The 23,419-nt window shown below is 44.4% G+C and overlaps 1 protein-coding gene across 3 annotated transcripts in view; it reads left to right on the top strand.

The window, feature by feature from the left end:
- Positions 1–23,419, top strand: part of LOC115422355 (cation-transporting ATPase 13A2-like) — a 113,000-nt gene that overhangs the window by 17,657 nt on the left and 71,924 nt on the right. For all 3 annotated transcript variants that reach the window (XM_030138638.1, XM_030138639.1, XM_030138641.1), the window contains exons 10-18: positions 4,741–4,807; positions 6,892–7,023; positions 11,470–11,631; positions 11,727–11,837; positions 12,388–12,434; positions 15,116–15,304; positions 16,976–17,182; positions 18,273–18,365; positions 18,753–18,909. In XM_030138638.1, the coding sequence (XP_029994498.1) occupies positions 4,741–4,807; positions 6,892–7,023; positions 11,470–11,631; positions 11,727–11,837; positions 12,388–12,434; positions 15,116–15,304; positions 16,976–17,182; positions 18,273–18,365; positions 18,753–18,909 (1,165 nt within the window). The remainder of the gene's footprint in view (positions 1–4,740; positions 4,808–6,891; positions 7,024–11,469; positions 11,632–11,726; positions 11,838–12,387; positions 12,435–15,115; positions 15,305–16,975; positions 17,183–18,272; positions 18,366–18,752; positions 18,910–23,419) is intronic.

The raw sequence follows: 23,419 nt of genomic DNA, 5'->3' as shown, positions 1-23,419 counted from the left end.
AGAGCACTTTTCACAGACAGAGTCACAAAGTGCTTTATCAATTCAAATCAGAATCAGATTAAGTTTACAGAGACCCAACAGAATCCTTCAGGAACAAACACTTGTGATTGGTGACAGTGGAAGGAAAAACTTCCCTTTAACAGTAGAAACGTGGAGCAGACCCAGACTCCTGAAGGATGGCTGTCTGCCTTGACCAGTTGGGGTTAAAGAGAGAGAGAGAGAGTAAAGGAGGAGAAAAGAGAGAGCGATAGAGATATAGAGAGACTGGGGGGGGGGATGACACATGGAGTATGTTATGATGAATACATAGAGTGTAATCAGTCTGTGGTGGTCCTGGGTCAGGCGGGAGACTAAAAAGCCTTTTTGAACAGGAGGGTTTTGAGGTGTTTCTTAAAGCTCTGTACAGAGTCCATGGACCGTAGGTGTAGAGGCAGGTCATTCCATAGACATGGTGCCACAGCTTTAAAAGACCTGTCACCGCGTGTGCTAAAACAGGTCCGTGGAACCATCAGCAGGTGCTGTCCTGAAGACCTCAAGCTACGAGTCGAGCTGTAGGGCTGGATCAGGGAAGCAATGTATGCAGGGGCCTGGCCATGTAGGGCCCGGAAAGTTAGCACAAGAATTTTGAAATGAAGACGATATAGAACAGGGAGCCAGTGGAGAGATTTAAGGATGGGAGTGATGTGGGTTCTCCTGTTTGTGCGGGTCAGGAGCCTGGCAGCAGAGTTCTGGACAAACTGTAGACGGGCCAGCTCCTTCTTGTTTAAGCATGTAAACAGGCTGTTGCAGTAGTCTAAGCGAGAAGATACGAAAGCGTGAACGATCATCTCGAGCTCATTTGTGGACACCATAGATCTGAGTTTGGAGATGTTGCGTAGGTGGAAGAAACAGTTTTTGACTAGGTGTTTGGAGTAGAATTCTAAAGACATGTCCTGGTCAAAGATGACACCCAGATTCCTCAGTTTTGTCTTTACCGAGGAACTCAGGTCTCCAAGGTGATGTTTGATCCCTGGGATTGCACTATCCGGGGCAATGATGAGGGTCTCAGTTTTGCTGGAGTTCAGCTGGAGGCTGTTATCATTTAGCCACTGCTTCAGCTCTGACAAGCAGATGATTAAGGAACTCAGTTTGTGGGGCTCAGAGGAGTTAAAGGAGCAGTATATGTGGATGTCATCCGCGAATAGATGATAGGAGACATCACTATAGTGTTGGATAATGTGGCCAAGTGGGAGGACATAGAGTAAGAATAGGACTGGTCCCAGGACAGAGCCTTGGGGCACACCACACAGTAGATCCGCTGAGTCAGATTGGAAGTTGTTTATTGACACAGTGAAGCTTCTGCCGGTCAGGTAAGAGGAGAACCAGTCTAGCACAGGACCTGACATCCCTACCAGGTCCCTCAGTCTCTCAATCATTATGGTATATACACCACCTCACTAGGTCAGATCATCCACTCACACAGCTTCTCATATCATTGCTATGCTGATGATACCCAGCTCTATCTGTCATTCCCACCTGATGACTCCACAGTCTCAGTGAGGATCTCAGATTGTCTCTCTGACATATCTGCATGGATGAAAGCCCATCACCTTCAGCTGAACCTGTCCAAACTGAACTGCTGGTCTTCCCAGCTAAGCCAACCATACAGCAGGACATCTCCATCACTATTGACTCCATACCTCTGGCTCCTACCAGTGTAGTACGTAACTTGGGAGTCATGATTGATAATCAGTTGACCTTCACGGATCACGTTGCCTCTGGCACCCGATCATGCCGTTTCACTCTGTTCAACCTAAGAAAGATCAGGCCATACCTAACCGAACAGGCCACCCAGCTCCTGGTGCAGACTATGGTTATCTCCACCCAGCTCCTGGTGCAGACTATGGTTATCTCCACCCAGCTCCTGGTGCAGACTATGGTTATCTCCCGTCTTGACTACTGCAATGCTCTTCTAACGGGCCTCCCAGCTTGTGTTGTCAAACCACTACAGATGGTCCAGAATGCAGCAGCGCGTCTGGTCTTCAATCAGCCTAAAAGGGCACATGTCACCACCTTACTCATTGAGTTCCACTGGTCTACCCATAGCTGCCCGCATCAAATTCAAATCTTTAATCCTAGCCTACAAAATTCTCCGTGGGTCTGCTCCTGTCTACTTAGGTGCACTAATAAAAGCTTATGTCGCCCCACGACCACTCCGCTCGTCTAGGGAACGTAGTCTGGTGGTCCCCAGACCTTGTACAAGACAATCCAGGCTCTTTTCATGGGTCGTTCCACGTTGGTGGAACGCTCTACCAAGTGCTACAAGAACAGAGTCATCCCTGCCTATCTTCAAGAAGCTCCTGAAGACCCAGCTCTTCCGAGAGCACCTCCTGTCCTAACACTGTCAGACATTCCATTTTAAATATTCTAATAAGGTTTTTCCAGGATAACCACAGATTCTTTCACGATTATCTCTGGACCTGCTGCGGTGGTCCGGCCTCTTCCCTGCCCTCATCATCACCACTCACTTATCCTCAACCGCCTCCATGTGTCTCCCCCTACTCCCCCCTTCTCCCCCTCTCCCCCAGTCCCTATCTCTATCGCTCTCTCTTTTTCCCCTTCTCTACTCTCTCTCTTTAACCCCAACTGGTCAAGGCAGACGGCCATCCTCCAGGAGTCTGGGTCTGCTCCAGGTTTCTGCTGTTAAAGGGAAGTTTTTCCTTCCACTGTCACCAGTCACAAGTGTTTGCTCCAGGAGGATTCTGTTGGGTTTCTGTAGAATTGACTTAGAGTCTGGTTTTGACCAACTCTATATATAAAATGTCAAGAGATAACTTTTTTGTGATCTGGCGCTATATAAATAAAATTTGATTGATTGAGTGATTTAATTGGTTTTCCCCTGTAAGTCGCTTTGGAAAAAGCGTCTGCCAAATGCATAAACATAAACATCTCAATGTTGTGGTTTTTTTGGTTTTTTTTTTGTAGTTTTGTTTGTTCTGTTTTCTTCTCTCTCTTCTGCCCAGTTTACTCAGTTCTGGTTGTCGTTATTGTTTCCATTATAATTGTCTCCATGGTTGTTGCTGTTTGTATTGTTTATACTTTCTTGTGAGGGTCTTCGCCACCTTCTTCTCTCTTGTTCTCTCCCCTTCTTCTACCCCCCCACCCCCCATGTCAGGTCCGCATCGAAATGTGGTTCAACAAAACTCATAATAAACACAGTAGAATATCAAAGGGCGCGTCATATACTTTATGAAGTTACCCTTGGCAAAGCAAATGTGTTCAGCACCAAAAGGAACCAGACTACCATTCTGCTGTTAGAACGCTGGACAAGACAAGTAGGAAAAAAAAAAAAGTAGTGTGAGATACTCCCTGGTAAAATGTCCAAATAAAAGAGGAAACACAAGCAAAGGTGTTAGACAAATGGGCAGTGATGACTGGGAGTACAGCTGGTGTGGGCTGCTGCCTTATCGGTACAGACAGCTGAGCCCAGAAAAAATAAATAAATAAGGGTGTGGTCTGTGTTTAAGGGTGTGGTCTGTATTTAAGGGTGTGGTCTGTGTTTAAGGGTGTGGTCTGTATTTAAGGGTGTGGTCTGTATTTAAGGGTGTGGTCTGTGCAGTACTGGGTCAGGGTCTTCACTGCACCATGGAGATGAGTTGCCCAGGCGACGGGCGCGCGCACTGTGAACGCGCGGCCTCCGTGAATTTTCCGTGGACATTTGCGGTTTCAGTCCATACATTTCTCATCCACATAATCCTACATGTGTGACACCATGTACATGTACCTGTATGAGTCCCACGGTCATAAAAGCTGAGCTTTATGCAGACCTGTTCAGTCCAGTACAGCTGACTTCCAGACTTTTATCTCCATCCTTCATTCATTGGACTCCTGTTTGTTCCCCTTAGTTGTTGGTGATGTTCATAAATCCGTTTTTCCCTTCCACATGTGCATGTCAGTTCTATCCAAACACATCCTAGACAGTAGACTGTGGTCAGTGACAGTAGACTGTGGTCAGTGACAGTAGACTGTGGTCAGTGACAGTAGACTGTGGTCAGTGGACAGTAGACTGTGGTCAGTGACAGTAGACTGTGGTCAGTGACAGTAGACTGTGGTCAGTGACAGGAGAAGCAGCGCCAGTGAAGTGTCAGATTCAGAGGGACACATATCGGATGCGGGGACGGCGATAATGAATCGGATGCTGAACGGCCGTAATGGATGATTGACAGGAGGCTCAGTCAGGTTCGGCCAATTATTTCATTCGGACCGAATAAAATGATTGGTCAGACTTTTATCAAAAATATATGAGAATTAAACATTTTTGAGTTTCAATACCTGGCGGATTTCTTTTACATTTTAGTTTGACACACACTTATTAGGAGCATTTGAAGATAAAAAATGAAGTGAAAAAAGTGTAAAAGTGTTTGAAGTGTAAAAATGCCACATCATACGGTAGAGCTTTAAATTCAATCCAGTTTGAACTCTTTTCTTCCTGTTCCTCAGTGTTTAGTGTCTTTGGAGATCTGATCCAGAATGCACATGGACTAATGAGAAGTGGAGGAAGAAGACTGAGAAAATTACACTGAAAATTTACACACAAAGTTACACAAAGAAATTTAATTTTTTTCAGGTTATTCACATCTTTTTTTTTTTTTTTTAATTTAATGGGGGTTTTTGCATTAAAAGAAAGACAAAACACCCCTAGTGTTAATGTAAGAAGGAATTGAACAGTTTTTATTCTTTTTTTTCCTCTCCTTTTTACAGCAAAGTACAACTCTTCGTAACATGGCTCGGTTTGTCACAAATGTCACAATACGAACCAACTCAGGAGGTGAGTAATACCATCAAATGTTTGGCCCATGACAGTTTCAGCTTAGACTACAGGGTATCAGACCAGTGGGTACCACTCTACTACTTATACACTACTCAAAAAAAGTTAAGGACCACTTTTTCATTTGTGTATAAGTTTTTTATATGAGGTATTCTACTTCTGGAAATACCCCAGTACAACTGTCCTGAATGTCCTCAAACACACTGTAATCAATTTCACACATGATTGGATTCAGTTGTTGCATAATGTCTCTGGCATCATTGCACATCCTGAAATGAGGGCCTATAGGGGTGTCAGCTGACCACGTGAAGTGGTACAAAAGTGGGTGCAAAAGCATTTTCTGTCTTTAGTCTCCACAGTCAGACAACTTGGTGACAACAGCAATGCCGAGACGCCACCTGAGTGAACCAGAAGTTGCCAGAGCCCAAGGGATGGTGGAAGCCGGCCTCAGTCAGCGAAGAGTAGCCGAAATGATGGGTGTGTCGCACAGTGTCATCAGCAGAGCAAACCAAAGACACCGAGAGACAGGGCTATACTCCCAGAGACCCCGCAGTGGCCGACCAGTTGCAACAACCCCTGGAGATGATCGCTACTTGACGAATCTCAGCCTCCGCAACCGCTTTCACAGTCCACGTCGCCTCAATAATGACTTCAGTGCAGCAACTGGAGTGATTGTTTCCACTCAAACAATCCGTAACCGACTTCACCGAGCCAATATGCATGCCAGAAGGCCAGCTCAGTGTGTCCCACTCACCCCTGCTCACAGAAGAATCCGTCTCAACTGGGCTCAGGAGCATGTCAGATGAACCCAACAGCAATGGCGCCGAGTTCTGTTCACAGGTGAGAGCAGATTCTCCCTTGACCACAATGATGGACATGTGAGAGTCTGGAGGTGACCAGGAGAGAGATTTGCCGACCCCTGTATTGCAGAACATGACCGTTATGGAGGAGGCAGCATCATGGTGTGGGGAGGCATCGTCTATGGCAACCGTACTCGTCTCTACGTGGTCCCTGGGGGAGCAATGACAGGAGTGAGATACAGGGATGAAGTCCTTGAACCTATCGTGGTGCCATTTGCAGAAACTGTGGGGGAAAACTTCATTTTCATGGACGATAATGCCCTTCCACACCGAGCAAGGGTGGTAACTGAGTTCCTCGAGCACCATGGAATTGAGCGTATGGAGTGGCCAGCGAAGTCCCCGGACTTGAATCCGATAGAACATGTCTGGGACATGATGGGGAGGAGTATCCAGCAGCTTGAATCCCAACCACATGGACTGCAGCAGCTGGGTGTGGCTCTGGAGGCTGCATGGGATGCACTGGCCGTCACAGACATCAATCGCCTCATCAGCTCCATGCGACAGCGCTGTGAAGCCGTTATTGCTGCAGGAGGAGGCCATACTCGCTACTGAGCTGACTGAAAGACATTCAGACATTCATTTGTACCACTTCACGTGGTCAGCTGACACCCCTATAGGCCCTCATTTCAGGATGTGCAATGATGCCAGAGACATTATGCAACAACTGAATCCAATCGTGTGAAACTGATTACAGTGTGTTTGAGGACATTTGGGACAGTTGTTTTGGGGTATTTCCAGTAGTAGAATACCTCATATAAAAAACTTATACACAAATGAAAAAGTGGTTCTTAACTTTTTTTGAGTAGTGTATATAATTCTCATAGTATTATGGTTTTAATCTCATAATATTATGACATTATTTTCATTAAATTCATAGGTTTTTTAAAACTATGACTTCATTCTCATAATATAACGACTTTATTCTCAGAAAATTACGGGTTTTATCTCAATATTTTCTGACTTTATTCTCATTGTGACAAGTGTTTTTATCCCCCCCCCCCCCACACACACACACACACCATATATATACACATTTTTGCACCTAGTGTGATGCTTTTTTTTCCCTGGAGTTGGTAAAAACATTTTATTTTTTTCTTGTATGATATGATTTTGTTTGGCTTAATGTAACAGAATAGTTGTGTCCACATGTGCTCTTCCTCTTTTACTGTGAGTCAAAGTTAGTTAAAGGCACACTGAGTAACGGCTGCTTGTTGTTTATCTCAGAGGAACAGTGTGTGAGTTCACTGGACCTGGTCCCAGGTGACTGTCTGATCATCCCCCAGGAAGGTCTGCTGCTGCCCTGCGACGCCGCACTGCTGGGGGGGGAGTGTCTGGTCAACGAAAGCATGCTCACAGGTACAAAACAAAAACAGAGCATGCTCACAGGTACAAAAAAATCAGACCAATGGCCCTGTAACTTATCGTCCAAATTCAAAGCTTAGGTAAATGTATCCAGATCCATTTATTCTCACTCAGTTCTGTGTATTTATTCTATTACAGAAATAGTCCATGTTTTGCTCATATTCCAATCAGATCTGTAAAAATTCAAATTCACACTTGATATCATTGATACTGATCTATTGGATCAATTCACTTCCTATCTGTTATAATGGGAACATTTTTCAAAGTTGCACCAAATCCAGAATCAGATCCAGATCCAAATAATTTCACAAACTTTTGCTGACATCATCATAAAGAAGCTGTATACCAAGTTTGAAGTCAATCAGAACTGGAGTTTGGGAGAAGAAGATGATAGAAATTTTTGTAACGGATGACAGACGACAATAGCTTACACCTGTCGGCTGGTAAACTACAAACCGCAGCATGCTCACAGGTATAAAACCGCAGCATGCTCACAGGTATAAAACCGCAGCATGCTCACAGGTATAAAACCGCAGCATGCTCACAGGTATAAAACCGCAGCATGCTCACAGGTATAAAACCGCAGCATGCTCACAGGTATAAAACTGCAGCATGCTCACAGGTACAAACAGGCTCATCCTTCAGGTTGGAGCTGGAAGGTCAGGCATAGCTGTGAGTAGAACTGGGAGACAAACAATGAAGGGAATTATCACAGTGTTCAAAGAATTAAAAAAACACCACCTGGACCTACCATCACAAAGAAGTAAGAGCCCCCCACTATAATTAATAATTACTGTAGTAATTAATAAGTATATTTCAGCTGCAGACACATTCACAACCCAGAGATACATGGTTTTCACACATGGACTGGCCACCTCAGAGTCTAGACCTGAACCCCACTGAGAGTCTAGACCTGAACCCCACTGAGAGTCTAGACCTGAACCCCACTGAGGGTCTGTGGGATGTGTCAGAAAAGACTGTGCAGTGGTTGGTTTCTCCCATCATTAATAAAACACATTATTATAATTATTTTTATTAACATATATTATGATATTGCAGATCCAGTCTGGGCTCCAAATGTGAAACTGTAGAATTAATGACAGAATGGGTTTAAGTCCAGATGAATGTTAGAGTCAGATGGACCAGATCAACTGCAAACATTGTCTACACATGACAATCCATGGACTGGACAGGTTCTACCAGTGGAACATTTATACATCTGTTGGATAAGTGGACACAAACCAACATATATGTGTTAGAACTAGGGGTGGGAGTCTTAGTTTTCAGGCCGATACCATACACATCTCCATACAGCATCTCTGATCCGCCATATTATAGATGTGTGTGTGGAATCTGACGATGCGATGCGATGCCATTCACACCTGAATCACGATACAGAGCAATTAAACACATTCTGATTCAACACATTCATTCTGTTACAAAATATGCAGAGCAATTCAATGAGCGGATTATTTATGTATTAAATAAAACCATGACTTTTTTAAAGTGTCTTTAGGGTGTATTCACACCTGCCTTGTTTGGTCCGTTTAAAACGGACCAGAGTTCGTTCGCTCCCTTGGTTCGGACCTTTTGGGCTGGTGTGAATAAAAACCACCGAACTCTGTTCCGGACCAAACAAGCGAACCCAGACCCAGTGGAAGAGGTGGTCTCGGTGCGGTTCCATACGAACCCTGGTGCGGTTCGTTTGAGGTGTGAAAGCAGACCGGAACCCGATCCAACACAGTTGGGTTTTTTGTACCTAACGAGCTCCCGTCGTGCGTCGAGCATTATGGACAACAGAGTTTTACCAGAGAAGTGCTCAGACTGAGGATAGGCTACGGAGCTGAACATGAACCCTGGTCAAACTTGGAGCTCGGAAGGGACACGCTGCCTTTTGGACATCTGGGCAGATGTGCATATAACACAGCTGACAGAAAGGACACGGAAAAACTCCGACGTTTTCAGCTTGTTCAGCGAGAGAATGATTAGGATGACGGTTAGATCTGTCTGTTGTGCTTGAAATAAAAAATAATAAACGACTTCATCAGCCCCAGCAAACTTTACCTGCGTTAAGGAATTCTGTCCCTGGTTAAACTGAACAGTGATATAGGATAGATACGCATGGTCAGCAGTACGGAGCAGTAATGCTTTTGGAGAACAGTCTTTTCATAAACTAGTAGAATTCACACCTCAGACCTGTTCTGTCAGTGGGAATCAGACCAACAGTCACAACATGATGTCCACATGAGCGCTGTCCTCCATAGCCGTCTTGCCCTGTGTCTTCGTCATTACCTCCGCTAAGGAGGTTATGTTTTTGCCAGGGTTTGTTTGTTTGTTTGTCTGTCCGTTAGTGTGCAACATAACTCAAAAAGTTATGGACAGATTTGGATGAAATTTTCAAGGTTTGTTGGAAATGGGATAAGGAAGAAATGATTAAATTTTGGTGGTGATCGGGGGTGGGGGGCACTGATCAGCCTTGGCGGAGGTCTGCGCTCTCCGAGTGCTTCTAGTTGAGAAATGAATTCTACAATACTGTAAACCTGACGTTGCATCAGACGCTCTTGATGCTCAAACACTTGTGCAGACGTCTGCATCTGTAAAAACCACTATGACGATAACAAAAACAGCAAAATGTCCATGATTCTGTCCTTTCACTTTGGACTGAGCGCTTTAATGGACACTGCTCATTTCTGTCCAATGGATGAACCACCTCAGCACACGTGGTTTTGTTTACAGATTTTGGTCCACTTACAAAAATGTACAGTGTGAATACGAACCGCACCAAATTAAAAAAAAAAAAAAAAAAAATTTGGTCCGGACCAAAGCAAGTGAACTATCGGACTTTCCTGGTGTGAATACACCCTTAGTTCAGTTTCAGAACACGTGCCTCACATTCAGTCAGTGAAACAGTTCAGACTGTTTCCAGTCGTTTCTCTGTTTCTAACTCAGCTGAATCCATTTGTAATGAAATGTGTTTGTAATGAAGGTAGAAGAGAAAAAGGTTCTGTCACTGTAAGAGACACCTGCCTAAGGTATTATGGGATGTACTGTTGGATCTGTATGACACTGTTTAAGGAAGTATCTGTGGTGTGTACTGTAGTATCTGTGGTGTGTACTGTAGTATCTGTGGTCTGTACTGTAGTATCTGTGGTGTGTACTGTAGTATCTGTGGTCTGTACTGCAGTATCTGTGGTCTGTACTGTAGTATCTGTAGTGTGTACTGTAGTATCTGTAGTGTGTACTGTAGTATCTGTGGTCTGTACTGTAGTATCTGTAGTGTGTACTGTAGTATCTGTGGTGTGTACTGTAGTATCTGTGGTGTGTACTGCAGTATCTGTGGTGTGTACTGTAGTATCTGTGGTGTGTACTGCAGTATCTGTGGTGTGTACTGCAGTATCTGTGGTGTGTACTGTAGTATCTGTGGTGTGTACTGCAGTATCTGTGGTGTGTACTGTAGTATCTGTGGTGTGTACTGCAGTATCTGTGGTATGTACTGTAGTATCTGTGGTGTGTACTGCAGTATCTGTGGTGTGTACTGCAGTATCTGTGGTGTGTACTGTAGTATCTGTGGTGTGTACTGCAGTATCTGTGGTGTGTACTGCAGTATATGTGGTGTGTACTGCAGTATATGTGGTGTGTACTGTAGTATCTGTGGTGTGTACTGCAGTATCTGTGGTGTGTACTGCAGTATTCAGTACAGCTGATCTAGTAAAAGTACTCGTTCATAATCCACGTGTTCTCCTCCTTCTGTGTCTGTCACATTCACATACAGACATTTACAGTATTCATCTGCACATGCTCAGTACAGTATTCATCTGCACATGCTCAGTACAGTATTCATCTGCACATGCTCAGTACAGTATTCATCTGCACATGCTCAGTACAGTATTCATCTGCACATGCTCAGTCCATGGGTGGAGCTTAGACTGTTAGTGTACAGTGTACACGTTAATGTGGGTCTGAGGAAAAGAAAAACTTTACCCAAATAAATAGTAACACTTTTAAATGAAAGTACAAATATAGTCTGTTGAATGGATCAAATTTGATCTTTACAAACATTCAATAACCGATGCATCACGATATCATTCCAAACTCTTCATTCACTGTCAGCTTCTGTGCCACTGCACTGGGATCGTGCACACATGTGTTGGCGTATGGATGCGTATCAGATCATCTTCCCATCCCTAGTTAGAACACACCATCATATACCTGGAAAACTGCAGCAAACCAGCACTGTGGTCATTAGTTTAACAATGAATCTGATTAAAATACGGAACATTTAACACATTTAATCTGAGGAAGATCATTTCTAAAACACTGTAGCTCAGTAGAATCAAAGCTAAAGGCTTTTTGTTGGGGCTGTGTTTGTGTTTCCAGTGTGTCTTTATTTGTGTAGTGTGTTAGTGCTTGGCTCCAGGTCTTTGTCTCTTGTGTCTGCAGGTGAAAGTGTTCCAGTGCTTAAAACCAGTCTTCCATCTGCTGACGGCAGGTTCAGCGCTGACTCTGAGCGCAGACACACCCTGTTCTGTGGTACCCAGCTCATCCAGGCCAAAGGGGGGCGCTCTGACGGCACCGGCGCTGTGGCTGTGGTAACCAGCACCGGTGAGGGACAGACCGCTCCAGACTTCACATGATTTAATTCAAACCCACATCCTGGTGAAACTGAGCTGACCCCAGTCTTCCTGTTTGGTCCTCAGGGTTTTTCACAGCCAAAGGTCGTCTGGTCAGCTCCATTCTGTACCCTCAGCCCACAAACTTCCGCTTCTACCGAGACGCTGCAAAGTTCCTGCTCTTTCTGGCAGCAATAGGTAGGAGCTTTAACAGCACTCTGAGGACAGAGTAATCAGATTACTGTGGATGATGCTGGAAGGTGTTTTCTGCCTCCTTTATGGATCTGGGTCAAGTCAGGATGGTTGTAATAATCAGCTGTTTTACTAAAATTCCATACTAACATAATAATTACCTAACTAAGGAGGTGTGACAGATGTTTTAGTTCAGGCGTGTCAAACTCATTTTGGTTCAGTTCCATATTTAGCCCCAATTTGATCTCAAGCGGGCCAGACCAGTAAAATAACGACTTAATAACCTATAAATAATGACAAATCCAAGTTTTTCTTTTTGTTTTAGTACAAAAAAAACAACCCAAATTACTAAAAACTAAACTAAAACTAAGCATTTAGAAAAAAATATAAAACTAATAAAAACTAGCAAACCTGCTCTAAAAACTAATTAAAACCAACTGAATTAGAGAAAAAAAAGTCCAAACTAAATAAAACTAAACTATGATGAAAAATCCAAAACTATTCGAACCTTGGTTTGAAGCTGACAGTTCTTCCTGTTGTTGTCCTCCTGTTTCAGCTTTGGGTGGAACCGTCTACAGCGTAGTGCTCCTGGTCAGGTTCAAAGTAAGTGTCAGTGTTGGGTGTGTAGTTGACGTCTGTTCAGTCTGTCTGTACGTCTGTCTGTACATCTGTCTGTACGTCTGTCTGTTCAGTCTGTCTGTACGTCTGTCTGTACATCTGTCTGTACGTCTGTCTGTTCAGTCTGTCTGTACGTCTGTCTGTTCAGTCTGTCTGTACGTCTGTCTGTTCAGTCTGTCTGTACGTCTGTCTGTACGTCTGTCTGTTCAGTCTGTCTGTACGTCTGTCTGTACGTCTGTCTGTTCAGTCTGTCTGTACGTCTGTCTGTTCAGTCTGTCTGTACGTCTGTCTGTTCAGTCTGTCTGTACGTCTGTCTGTACGTCTGTCTGTTCAGTCTGTCTGTACGTCTGTCTGTTCAGTCTGTCTGTACGTCTGTCTGTACGTCTGTCTGTTCAGTCTGTCTGTACGTCTGTCTGTACATCTGTCTGTACGTCTGTCTGTTCAGTCTGTCTGTACGTCTGTCTGTTCAGTCTGTCTGTACGTCTGTCTGTACATCTGTCTGTACGTCTGTCTGTTCAGTCTGTCTGTACGTCTGTCTGTACGTCTGTCTGTTCAGTCTGTCTGTACGTCTGTCTGTTCAGTCTGTCTGTACGTCTGTCTGTACGTCTGTCTGTTCAGTCTGTCTGTACGTCTGTCTGTACGTCTGTCTGTTCAGTCTGTCTGTACGTCTGTCTGTTCAGTCTGTCTGTACGTCTGTCTGTTCAGTCTGTCTGTACGTCTGTCTGTTCAGTCTGTCTGTTCACTCTGTCTGTACGTCTGTCTGTTCACTCTGTCTGTACGTCTGTCTGTTCAGTCTGTCTGTACGTCTGTCTGTTCAGTCTGTCTGTACGTCTGTCTGTTCAGTCTGTCTGTTCAGTCTGTCTGTACGTCTGTCTGTTCAGTCTGTCTGTACGTCTGTCTGTTCAGTCTGTCTGTTCAGTCTGTCTGTACGTCTGTCTGTTCAGTCTGTTCAGTCTGTCTGTACGTCTGTCTGTTCAGTCTGTTCAGTCTGTCTGTACGTCTGTCTGTACGTCTGTCTGTTCAGTCTGTCTGTACGTCTGTCTGTACGTCTGTCTGTTCAGTCTGTCTGTTCAGTCTGTCTGTACGTCTGTCTGTTCAGTCTGTCTGTACGTCTGTCTGTTCAGTCTGTCTGTACGTCTGTCTGTTCAGTCTGTCTGTTCAGTCTGTCTGTTCAGTCTGTCTGTACGTCTGTCTGTACGTCTGTCTGTACGTCTGTCTGTACGTCTGTCTGTACGTCTGTCTGTTCAGTCTGTCTGTACATCTGTCTGTACGTCTGTCTGTTCAGTCTGTCTGTACATCTGTCTGTACGTCTGTCTGTTCAGTCTGTCTGTTCAGTCTGTCTGTACGTCTGTCTGTTCAGTCTGTCTGTACATCTGTCTGTACGTCTGTCTGTACGTCTGTCTTTTCAGTCTGTCTGTACGTCTGTCTGTTCAGTCTGTCTGTACGTCTGTCTGTACGTCTGTCTGTTCAGTCTGTCTGTACGTCTGTCTGTACATCTGTCTGTACGTCTGTCTGTACGTCTGTCTTTTCAGTCTGTCTGTACGTCTGTCTGTTCAGTCTGTCTGTACGTCTGTCTGTTCAGTCTGTCTGTACGTCTGTCTGTTCAGTCTGTCTGTTCAGTCTGTCTGTACGTCTGTCTGTACATCTGTCTGTACGTCTGTCTGTACGTCTGTCTTTTCAGTCTGTCTGTACGTCTGTCTGTTCAGTCTGTCTGTACGTCTGTCTGTTCAGTCTGTCTGTACGTCTGTCTGTTCAGTCTGTCTGTTCAGTCTGTCTGTACGTCTGTCTGTACGTCTGTCTGTTCAGTCTGTCTGTACGTCTGTCTGTACATCTGTCTGTACGTCTGTCTGTACGTCTGTCTGTTCAGTCTGTCTGTACGTCTGTCTGTACGTCTGTCTGTTCAGTCTGTCTGTACGTCTGTCTGTACGTCTGTCTGTTCAGTCTGTCTGTACGTCTGTCTGTACGTCTGTCTGTTCAGTCTGTCTGTACGTCTGTCTGTACGTCTGTCTGTTCAGTCTGTCTGTACGTCTGTCTGTACGTCTGTCTGTTCAGTCTGTCTGTACATCTGTCTGTACGTCTGTCTGTACGTCTGTCTGTACGTCTGTCTGTACGTCTGTCTTTTCAGTCTGTCTGTACGTCTGTCTGTTCAGTCTGTCTGTACGTCTGTCTGTTCAGTCTGTCTGTACGTCTGTCTGTTCAGTCTGTCTGTTCAGTCTGTCTGTACGTCTGTCTGTTCAGTCTGTCTGTACGTCTGTCTGTTCAGTCTGTCTGTTCAGTCTGTCTGTTCAGTCTGTCTGTACGTCTGTCTGTACGTCTGTCTGTTCAGTCTGTCTGTACGTCTGTCTGTACATCTGTCTGTACGTCTGTCTGTACGTCTGTCTGTTCAGTCTGTCTGTACGTCTGTCTGTACGTCTGTCTGTTCAGTCTGTCTGTACGTCTGTCTGTTCAGTCTGTCTGTACGTCTGTCTGTACGTCTGTCTGTACGTCTGTCTGTACGTCTGTCTGTACGTCTGTCTGTTCAGTCTGTCTGTACGTCTGTCTGTACATCTGTCTGTACGTCTGTCTGTACGTCTGTCTGTTCAGTCTGTCTGTACGTCTGTCTGTTCAGTCTGTCTGTTCAGTCTGTGTGTGCAGTCGGACTGACTGTCTGTGTCTGATGAGTCCAGGCCTCCTGGTTGGAGCTGGTGGTCCGCTCCTTGGACATTGTGACCATCGTGGTGCCCCCTGCCCTGCCTGCTGCCCTCACCACTGGGACCATCTACGCCCAGAGGAGGCTGAAGAAGCTGGGGGTCTTCTGCATCAGCCCACCACGAATCAACATCAGCGGAAAGGTTTCTGTCTTCTGCTTCGACAAGGTAAAGGAAACTGTTAGAGACCAACAACAACTGTCCATGGTCCAGTCCAGGTAGTGGTTCCACCAAAGGGGGCCAAACCTCTGTGGTGTCATGTTGTTAGTAGTTCAAACATATGTGTATTAAACCATGACAGCCTTTCCAAATGCGGAGCTCAGTCCTGATTCTATGGTACCTGTTTTTCCAGAAAATGTATCATTCTGCTTAATGGCGTCTGGTGGTATTTGTGAATCCTTCCACCTTTTCCTGTCAAAATGCAGTGGAATTGGTCCAAGATAAGGTTGTGACATTCCATTCTGCTTCTACTTTTCAGATTTATAGGAAGATGTTATAATTGAATGTTTCTTTCAGAAAATAGTCTCCGTGTTTTCATTCCATTCCAGCACCGCATCCGAGGCAAGTAAATATGAATGTTTATTTAAGACTGAGTTAAGACAGAGTTCAGACTGAAAGAATTGAAATGATGATAAATTCTCTTTTCATATGGAACAAATGAAAACAAATGAAAGTTCTGGAGTTCTGCAGTGATCCCAGCAAAGACAGCAGTTTAATAATGACACAACTACAGAGCAGAAAACCAACGGAACATTTCATTTCAGACAGAAGAGCACATGTTCTAGAGCCGACCCCCATGCAAACAGACCAGAGAAGAACTCAGAAGGTGTTGTGGTGTGTGCAGGTCTGGATGTTAGAGCTGAACTGAAACTGGACTCAGGGCTGAGTGGCACAGCACACAAGAGGGAACGCCTCCAATGAATGACACCACTGCTGGCTCAGTTCCCTCTGTTTAACCTTTAAGTCATTTAGCACCATTTATCAGGACTTTAGCCTCTGTCATCTGCATTTTCTTCTGTGAAAATCAGGTCTTTTCCTGTATTTGAAGACCCTGGTGCTGAAAGGACTGATGTCACAAAAATAGTCTGACAGACTGTTCATCAACCAGACTGCTGTATGTGTACTGCTGCAGTCTGCACTCATCTACGGTCTAAACGGTTTATTCTGGTTTAGATGGAACTCACATCTGTGAGAAGAACAGAACTGGTCATGAATGTGCTGAGCCTGTGTTGGTTTGAACATTCCATCCGTTCAAATGACCTTTGATGACCTCTGCTTTGGCCCCTTACAGTGGGTTTATTCAGTGGCTGATAGTCAGGACTGAGCTACTGTGGAAGGACTATCACAGCCAAGTATGATCTACAGATACAGGCCAGTGGAAAATGCACAACTACAACTGGCCCCCATGGGTGGGACCAGTATCCCAAAGACCTGGTCTTGGCCCATGGACTACAACTGTTGAACTACTGCTGGCATCACTCATTTGGTTTTGTTTTTTTTGTTTTTCTTAAATCACTCATTTGGTTTTGGTTTTTTTTTCTGTTTCTTAAATCACTCATTTGTTGTTGTTTTTTTCTTAAATCACTCATTTGTTTTTGTTTTTTTTTCTTTCTCTTAAATCACTCATTTGTTGTTGTTTTTTTCTTAAATCACTCATTTGTTTTTTTTCTTTTTCTTAAATCACCCATTTGTTTTTTTTCTTTTTCTTAAATCACTCATTTGTTGTTTTTTTTTTCTTAAATCACTCATTTGTTTTTTTTCTTTTTCTTAAATCACTCATTTGTTTCTGTTTTGTTTTTCCCTTAAATGATTCATTAGTTTTCCATGTGTTTGCTGTAGACTGGAACTCTGACAGAGGAGGGTCTGGATGTGTGGGGGGTCATGGAGGGCGGACCTGCTGGATTTTCAGAGCTGGTTCCTGATCCCAGACGGCTGAATCCCGGACCCATGCTTTCAGGTCTGGCCTGCTGCCACACAGTGGCGCTGCTGCGAGGTCAGCCTCTGGGAGACCCACTGGAGCTGAAGATGTTCCAGTCCACTGGATGGGTAAACAGCTGACACATTTAACTTATTTAGTGAAACAAGAGAAAAGAGGAAAACATCTAAACCAGGGCTCTCAAACTCAGTTTAGTTCAGGTTCCACATTCAGTCTGATCTGATCTGCAGTGGTCCGAACCAGTCAAATAAGAACAGAAGAACTGATAAATAATGACAACTGACAATTTATGTCTGTGTTTTAGTGCAAACCCCCCCCAGTAAGCGATGAAAATACTTACTTTTATCAACGATCCAAACAAAAAAGATGTGAATACCTGAAATTTCTTAAGAAAAATAAGTGCAATTTTAACAATATTCTGCTCTCTGATTTTTAGGTGATTTTTAGGTGGTTCATGGGGGATTTTTAAAAGTAATTTTTAGGTGGTCTTTTTGGTGATTTTTTTTTTTGGGGGGGGGGGGGGGGGGGGGGGGTGTGGTGATTTTTAGGTGGGTTTTTTTGTAATTTTTGGGTGATTTTTATGTGGTTTTGGGGTGTTTTTTAGGTGGTTCTTGGGTCATTTCTGGTGATTTTTAGGTGGTTTTTGGGTGTTTCTTGTGTTTTTTGGTGATTTTTAGGTGGTTTTTGGGTGATTTTTAAAGTAATTTTTAGGTGTGTTTTTGGGTAATTTTTGAGTAATATTTAGGTGGGTTTTTTGTTAATTTCTGGGTGATTTTAGGTGGTTTTTGAGTGTTTTTTGTGTAATTTGTGGGTGATTAGTGGTTTTTTTTAGTGATTACAAAAGAGCATGAATAATATTTTATCAATTTAGAGGTAGAATTTTTAAAAATTATAGCCATGGATAAAAAAAAAAAAAAAAAATGTTTATCTAAATTCAGTCCAAACCATCTGTGAGTCATTTTACAAACAAAGAGAAGACCTTAACTTAACGAACCAATGCACTGATATCTATCCCATAATACCAACTGTATTCTGACATTAGTCCTGCTTGTGTTGGATCCCAGAGCCTGTTAGAACACAAACACCTGGATTCAAAAGGGCCACAGACTGTTGGACACATATATATGAGTTAAAGAGTTCTGAATATGAACCATATGATAATGAGTCCCATGTTTTTGTGACCCATCTGTTGTGTTCCAGACTCTCCAGGAACCAGAGGCTGATGGACTGGATTCAGAGTTTGGAGATCACCGAGTTTTGGCCATTATGAGACCTCCTCCTCAGTTGGAGCCGGTCAGAGTCCACGTCATCACATTCTAATGTCTGAACATCCACCGGTGTCCGAACATCCACCGGTGTCCGAACACCCACCGGTGTCCGAACATCCACCGGGGTGTCCGAACATCCACCGGTGTCCGAACACCCACCGGTGTCCGAACACCCACCGGTGTCCGAACACCCACCGGGGTGTCCGAACACCCACCGGTGTGTCCGAACACCCACCGGTGTCCGAACACCCACCGGTGTCCGAACACCCACCGGTGTGTCCGAACACCCACCGGTGTCCGAACACCCACCGGTGTCCGAACACCCACCGGTGTCCGAACACCCACCGGTGTCCGAACATCCACTGGTGTCCCTGCAGCTCTGATCTGTGTTCTGTTGCATTGTTTCTGTCAGGGCGTCGGTGGTGCTGTGGCCATCGTTGGACGCTTCCCCTTTAGCTCCACCCTACAGAGGATGAGCGTGGTGACGGTGGCCCCTGGGGGACAGTCCGCTGCTGCGTTCGTTAAAGGTTCTCCAGAGATGGTGGCCAGTCTGTGCAGACCAGAAACAGGTCAGAAACTGTGGGGTCTGGACCAGGAGAGAGGACTGAGATTTACACCTGTTAACACGAACACTGGAGGGGGGGTCACAGACAGAGGTCTGTGGGGGGGGTCACAGACAGAGGTCTGTGTGTGTGGGGGGGGGGTCACAGACAGAGGTCTGTGGGGGGGGTCACAGACAGAGGTCTGTGTGTGTGTGGGGGGGGTCACAGACAGAGGTCTGGGGGGTTTGTAGTCTGGGTTTGTTGTGTGAACTGTCCCATGAACACACTCCTCATGCCGTCTCTGAACTCCACCTGTGGTTGAGACTCGGCTGGAGCTTGTGGGGAGGGGATATACCCTTAGTGTTACCCCCCCTCCCAACAGTGTCAGCCTTGTTATTTTGAGGATTGGTCTGGTTTTATATAGTTTTCAAACTGGTTTTATCTTTGAACATGTTATGAGTTAAGATGACAACAGAATCAGAGGATGTGACACTGGGAGAAAATTCCGCTGACTGGATGTGTTTCAGCTGTGGTTCATGGTTCACTGTACTTCTGGTGGCTGAAAACATGGAACTTTTCTCTTTTACTTGTGGTTTTTCCAAATCTAGTTGTAGTTTTGGTCAGATCATTAATGCCAGTACTCGTTTGTGTGTTTGGTCTCAGTTGTGCGTTTGTGTGTTTCAGTTGTGTGTTTGGTCTCAGTTGTGTGTTTGTGTGTTTCAGTTGTGTGTTTGGTCTCAGTTGTGTGTTTGTGTGTTTCAATTGTGTGTTTGGTCTCAGTTGTGCGTTTGTGTGTTTCAGTTGTGTGTTTGGTCTCAGTTGTGCGTTTGTATGTTTCAGTTGTGTTTGGTCTCAGTTGTGTGTTTGTGTGTTTCAGTTGTGTGTTTGGTCTCAGTTGTGCGTTTGTGTGTTTCAGTTGTGTGTTTGGTCTCAGTTGTGCGTTTGTGTGTTTCAGTTGTGTGTTTGGTCTCAGTTGTGCGTTGTGTGGTTTCAGTTGTGTGTTTGGTCTCAGTTGTGCGTTTGTGTGTTTCAGTTGTGTGGTTGGTCTCAGTTGTGCGTTTGTGTGTTTCAGTTGTGTGTTGGTCTCAGTTTGTGTTTTGTGTGTTTCAGTTGTGTGTTTGGTCTCAGTTGTGCGTTTGTGTGTTTCAGTTGTGTGTTTGGTCTCAGTTGTGTGTTTGTGTGTTTCCGTTGTGTGTTTGGTCTCAGTTGTGCGTTTGTGTGTTTTTGGTCTCAGTTGTGTGTTTGTATGTTTCAGTGTGTGTGTGTGTCTCAGTTGTGCGTTTGTGTGTTTCAGTTGTGTGTTTGGTCTCAGTTGTGCGTTTGTGTGTTTCAGTTGTGTGTTTTGGTCTCAGTTGTGCGTTTGTGTGTTTCAGGTTGTGTGTTTGGTCTCAGTTGTGTGTTTGTGTGTTTCAGTTGTGTGTTTGGTCTCAGTTGTGCATTTGTGTGTTTCAGTTGTGTGTTTGGTCTCAGTTGTGCGTTTGTGTGTTTCAGTTGTGTGTTTGGTCTCAGTTGTGCGTTTGTGTGTTTCAGTTGTGTGTTTGGTCTCAGTTGTGCGTTTGTGTGTTTCAGTTGTGTGTTTGGTCTCAGTTGTGCGTTTGTGTGGTTTCAGTTGTGTGTTTGGTCTCAGTTGTGCGTTTGTGTGTTTCAGTTGTGTGTTTGGTCTCAGTTGTGCGTTTGTGTGTTTCAGTTGTGTGTTTGGTCTCAGTTGTGCGTTTGTGTGTTTCAGTTGTGTGTTTGGTCTCAGTTGTGCGTTTGTGTGTTTCAGTTGTGTGTTTGGTCTCAGTTGTGTGTTTGGTCTCAGTTGTGCGTTTGTGTGTTTCAGTTGTGTGTTTGGTCTCAGTTGTGTGTTTGTGTGTTTCAGTTGTGTGTTTGGTCTCAGTTGTGCGTTTGTGTGTTTTGGTCTCAGTTGTGTGTTTGTATGTTTCAGTTGTGTGTGTGGTCTCAGTTGTGCGTTTGTGTGTTCAGTTGTGTGTTTGGTCTCAGTTGTGCGTTTGTGTGTTTCAGTTGTGTGTTTGGTCTCAGTTGTGCGTTTGTGTGTTTCAGTTGTGTGTTTGGTCTCAGTTGTGTGTTTGTGTGTTTCAGTTGTGTGTTTGGTCTCAGTTGTGCATTTGTGTGTTTCAGTTGTGTGTTTGGTCTCAGTTGTGGTTTGTGTGTTTCAGTTGTGTGTTTGGTCTCAGTTGTGCGTTTGTGTGTTTCAGTTGTGTGTTTGGTCTCAGTTGTGCGTTTGTGTGTTTCAGTTGTGTGTTTGGTCTCAGTTGTGGGGTTGTGTGTTTCAGTTGTGTGTTTGGTCTCAGTTGTGCGTTTGTGTGTTTCAGTTGTGTGTTTGGTCTCAGTTGTGCGTTTGTGTGTTTCAGTTGTGTGTTTGGTCTCAGTTGTGCGTTTGTGTGTTTCAGTTGTGTGTTTGGTCTCAGTTGTGTGTTTGGGTCTCAGTTGTGCGTTGTGTGTTTTCAGTTGTGTGTTTGGTCTCAGTTGTGCGTTGTTGGTGTTTCAGGTTGTGTGTTTGGGTCTCAGTTGTGCGTTTGTGTGTTTCAGTTGTGTGTTTGGTCTCAGTTGGCGTTTGTGTGGTTCAGTTGTGTGTTTGGTCTCAGTTGTGCGTTTGTGTGTTTCAGTTGGGGTTTTGGGTCTCAGTTTGTGCGTTTGTGGGTTTCAGTTGTGTGGTTTGGTCTCAGTTGTGCGTTTGTGTGTTTCAGTTGTGTGGTTTGTCTCAGTGGTGCGTTTGTGTGTTTCAGGTTGTGTTTGGTCTCATTTGTGCGTTTGTGTGTTTCAGTTTGTGTGTTTGGTCTCAGTTGTGCGTTTGTGTGTTTTCAGTTGTGTGTTTGGGTCTCAGTTGTGCGTTTGTGTGTTTCAGTTGTGTGTTTTGGTCTCAGTGTGTGTGTTTGTGTGTTTCAGTTGTGTGGTTTGGTCTCAGTTGTGCGTTTGTGTTTTGGTCTCAGTTGTGTGTTTTGTATGTTTCAGTTTGTGGGTGTGTGGTCTCAGTTGGCGTTGTGTGTTTCAGGTTGTGTGTTGGTCTCATTGGTGGTTGTGTGTTTTCAGTTGGGTGTGTGGTCTCAGTTGTGCGTTGTGTGTTTCAGGTTGTGTGTTTGGTCTCAGTTGTGCGTTTGTGTGTTTCAGTTGTGTGTTTGGTCTCAGTTGTGCGTTTGTGGTGTTTCAGTTTTGTGTTTGGTCTCAGTTGTGTGTTTGTGTGTTTCAGTTGTGTGTTTGGTCTCAGTTGTGCGTTTGTGTTTCAGTTGTGTGTTTGGTCTCAGTTGTGCGTTTGTGTGTTTTGGTCTCAGTTGTGTGTTTGTGTGTTTCAGTTGTGTGTTTGGTCTCAGTTGTGCGTTTGTGTGTTTCAGTTGTGTGTTTGGTCTCAGTTGTGCGTTTGTGTGTTTCAGTTGTGTGTTTGGTCTCAGTTGTGCGTTTGTGTGTTTCAGTTTGTGTTTGGTCTCAGTTGTGCGTTTGTGTGTTTCAGTTGTGTGTTTGGTCTCAGTTGTGCGTTGTGTGTTTCAGTTGTGTTTGGTCTCAGTTGTGCGTTTGTGTGTTTCAGTTGTGTGTTTGGTCTCAGTTGTGCGTTTGTGTGTTTCAGTTGTGTGTTTGGTCTCAGTTGTGCGTTTGTGTGTTTCAGTTGTGTGTTTGGTCTCAGTTGTGTGTTGTGTGTTTCAGTTGTGTGTTTGGTCTCAGTTGTGCGTTTGTGTGTTCAGTTGTGTGTTTGGTCTCATTGTGCGTTTGTGTGTTTTTGGTCTCAGTTGTGTGTTTGTAGGTTCAGTTGTGTTTTTGGTCTCAGTTGTGCGTTTGTGTGTTTCAGTTGTGTGTTTGGTCTCAGTTGTGCGTTTGTGTGTTTCAGTTGTGTGTTTGGTCTCAGTTGTGCGTTTGTGTGTTTCAGTTGTGTGTTTGGTCTCAGTTGTGCTTTGTGTGTTTCAGTTGTGTGTTTGGTCTCAGTTGTGCGTTTGTGTGTTTCAGTTGTGTGTTTGGTCTCAGTTGTGCGTTTGTGTGTTTCAGTTGTGTGTTTGGTCTCAGTTGTGCGTTTGTGTGTTTTGGTCTCAGTTGTGTGTTTGTATGTTTCAGTTGTGTGTGTGGTCTCAGTTGTGCGTTTGTGTGTTTCAGTTGTGTGTTTGGTCTCAGTTGTGCGTTTGGTGTTTCAGTTGTGTGTTTGGTCTCAGTTGTGCGTTTGTGTGTTTCAGTTGTGTGTTTGTGTCTCAGTTGTGTTGTGCGTTTGTGTGTTTTCAGTTGTGTGTTTGGTCTCAGTTGTGCGTTGTGTGTTTCAGTTGTGTGTTTGGTCTCATTGTGCGTTTGTGTGTTTCAGTTGTGTTTGGTCTCAGTGTCTGTTTGTGTGTTTTTCAGTTGTGTGTTTGGTCTCAGTTGTGCGTTTGTGTGTTTCAGTTGTGTGTTTGGTCTCAGTTTGCGTTTGTGTGTTTTGGTCTCAGTTGTTTGTTTGTATGTTTCAGTTGTGTGTGTGGTCTCAGTTGTGCGTTTGTGTGTTTCAGTTGTGTGTTTGGTCTCAGTTTGCGTTTGTGTGTTTCGTTGTGTGTTGTCTCAGTTGTGCGTTTTGTGTTTCAGTTGT

The sequence above is a fragment of the Sphaeramia orbicularis genome, chromosome 7, assembly GCF_902148855.1.
Source record: "Sphaeramia orbicularis chromosome 7, fSphaOr1.1, whole genome shotgun sequence".
NCBI classification, from domain to species: Eukaryota; Metazoa; Chordata; class Actinopteri; order Kurtiformes; family Apogonidae; genus Sphaeramia; species Sphaeramia orbicularis.
This window is presented reverse-complemented; position numbering and strand designations above follow the sequence as displayed.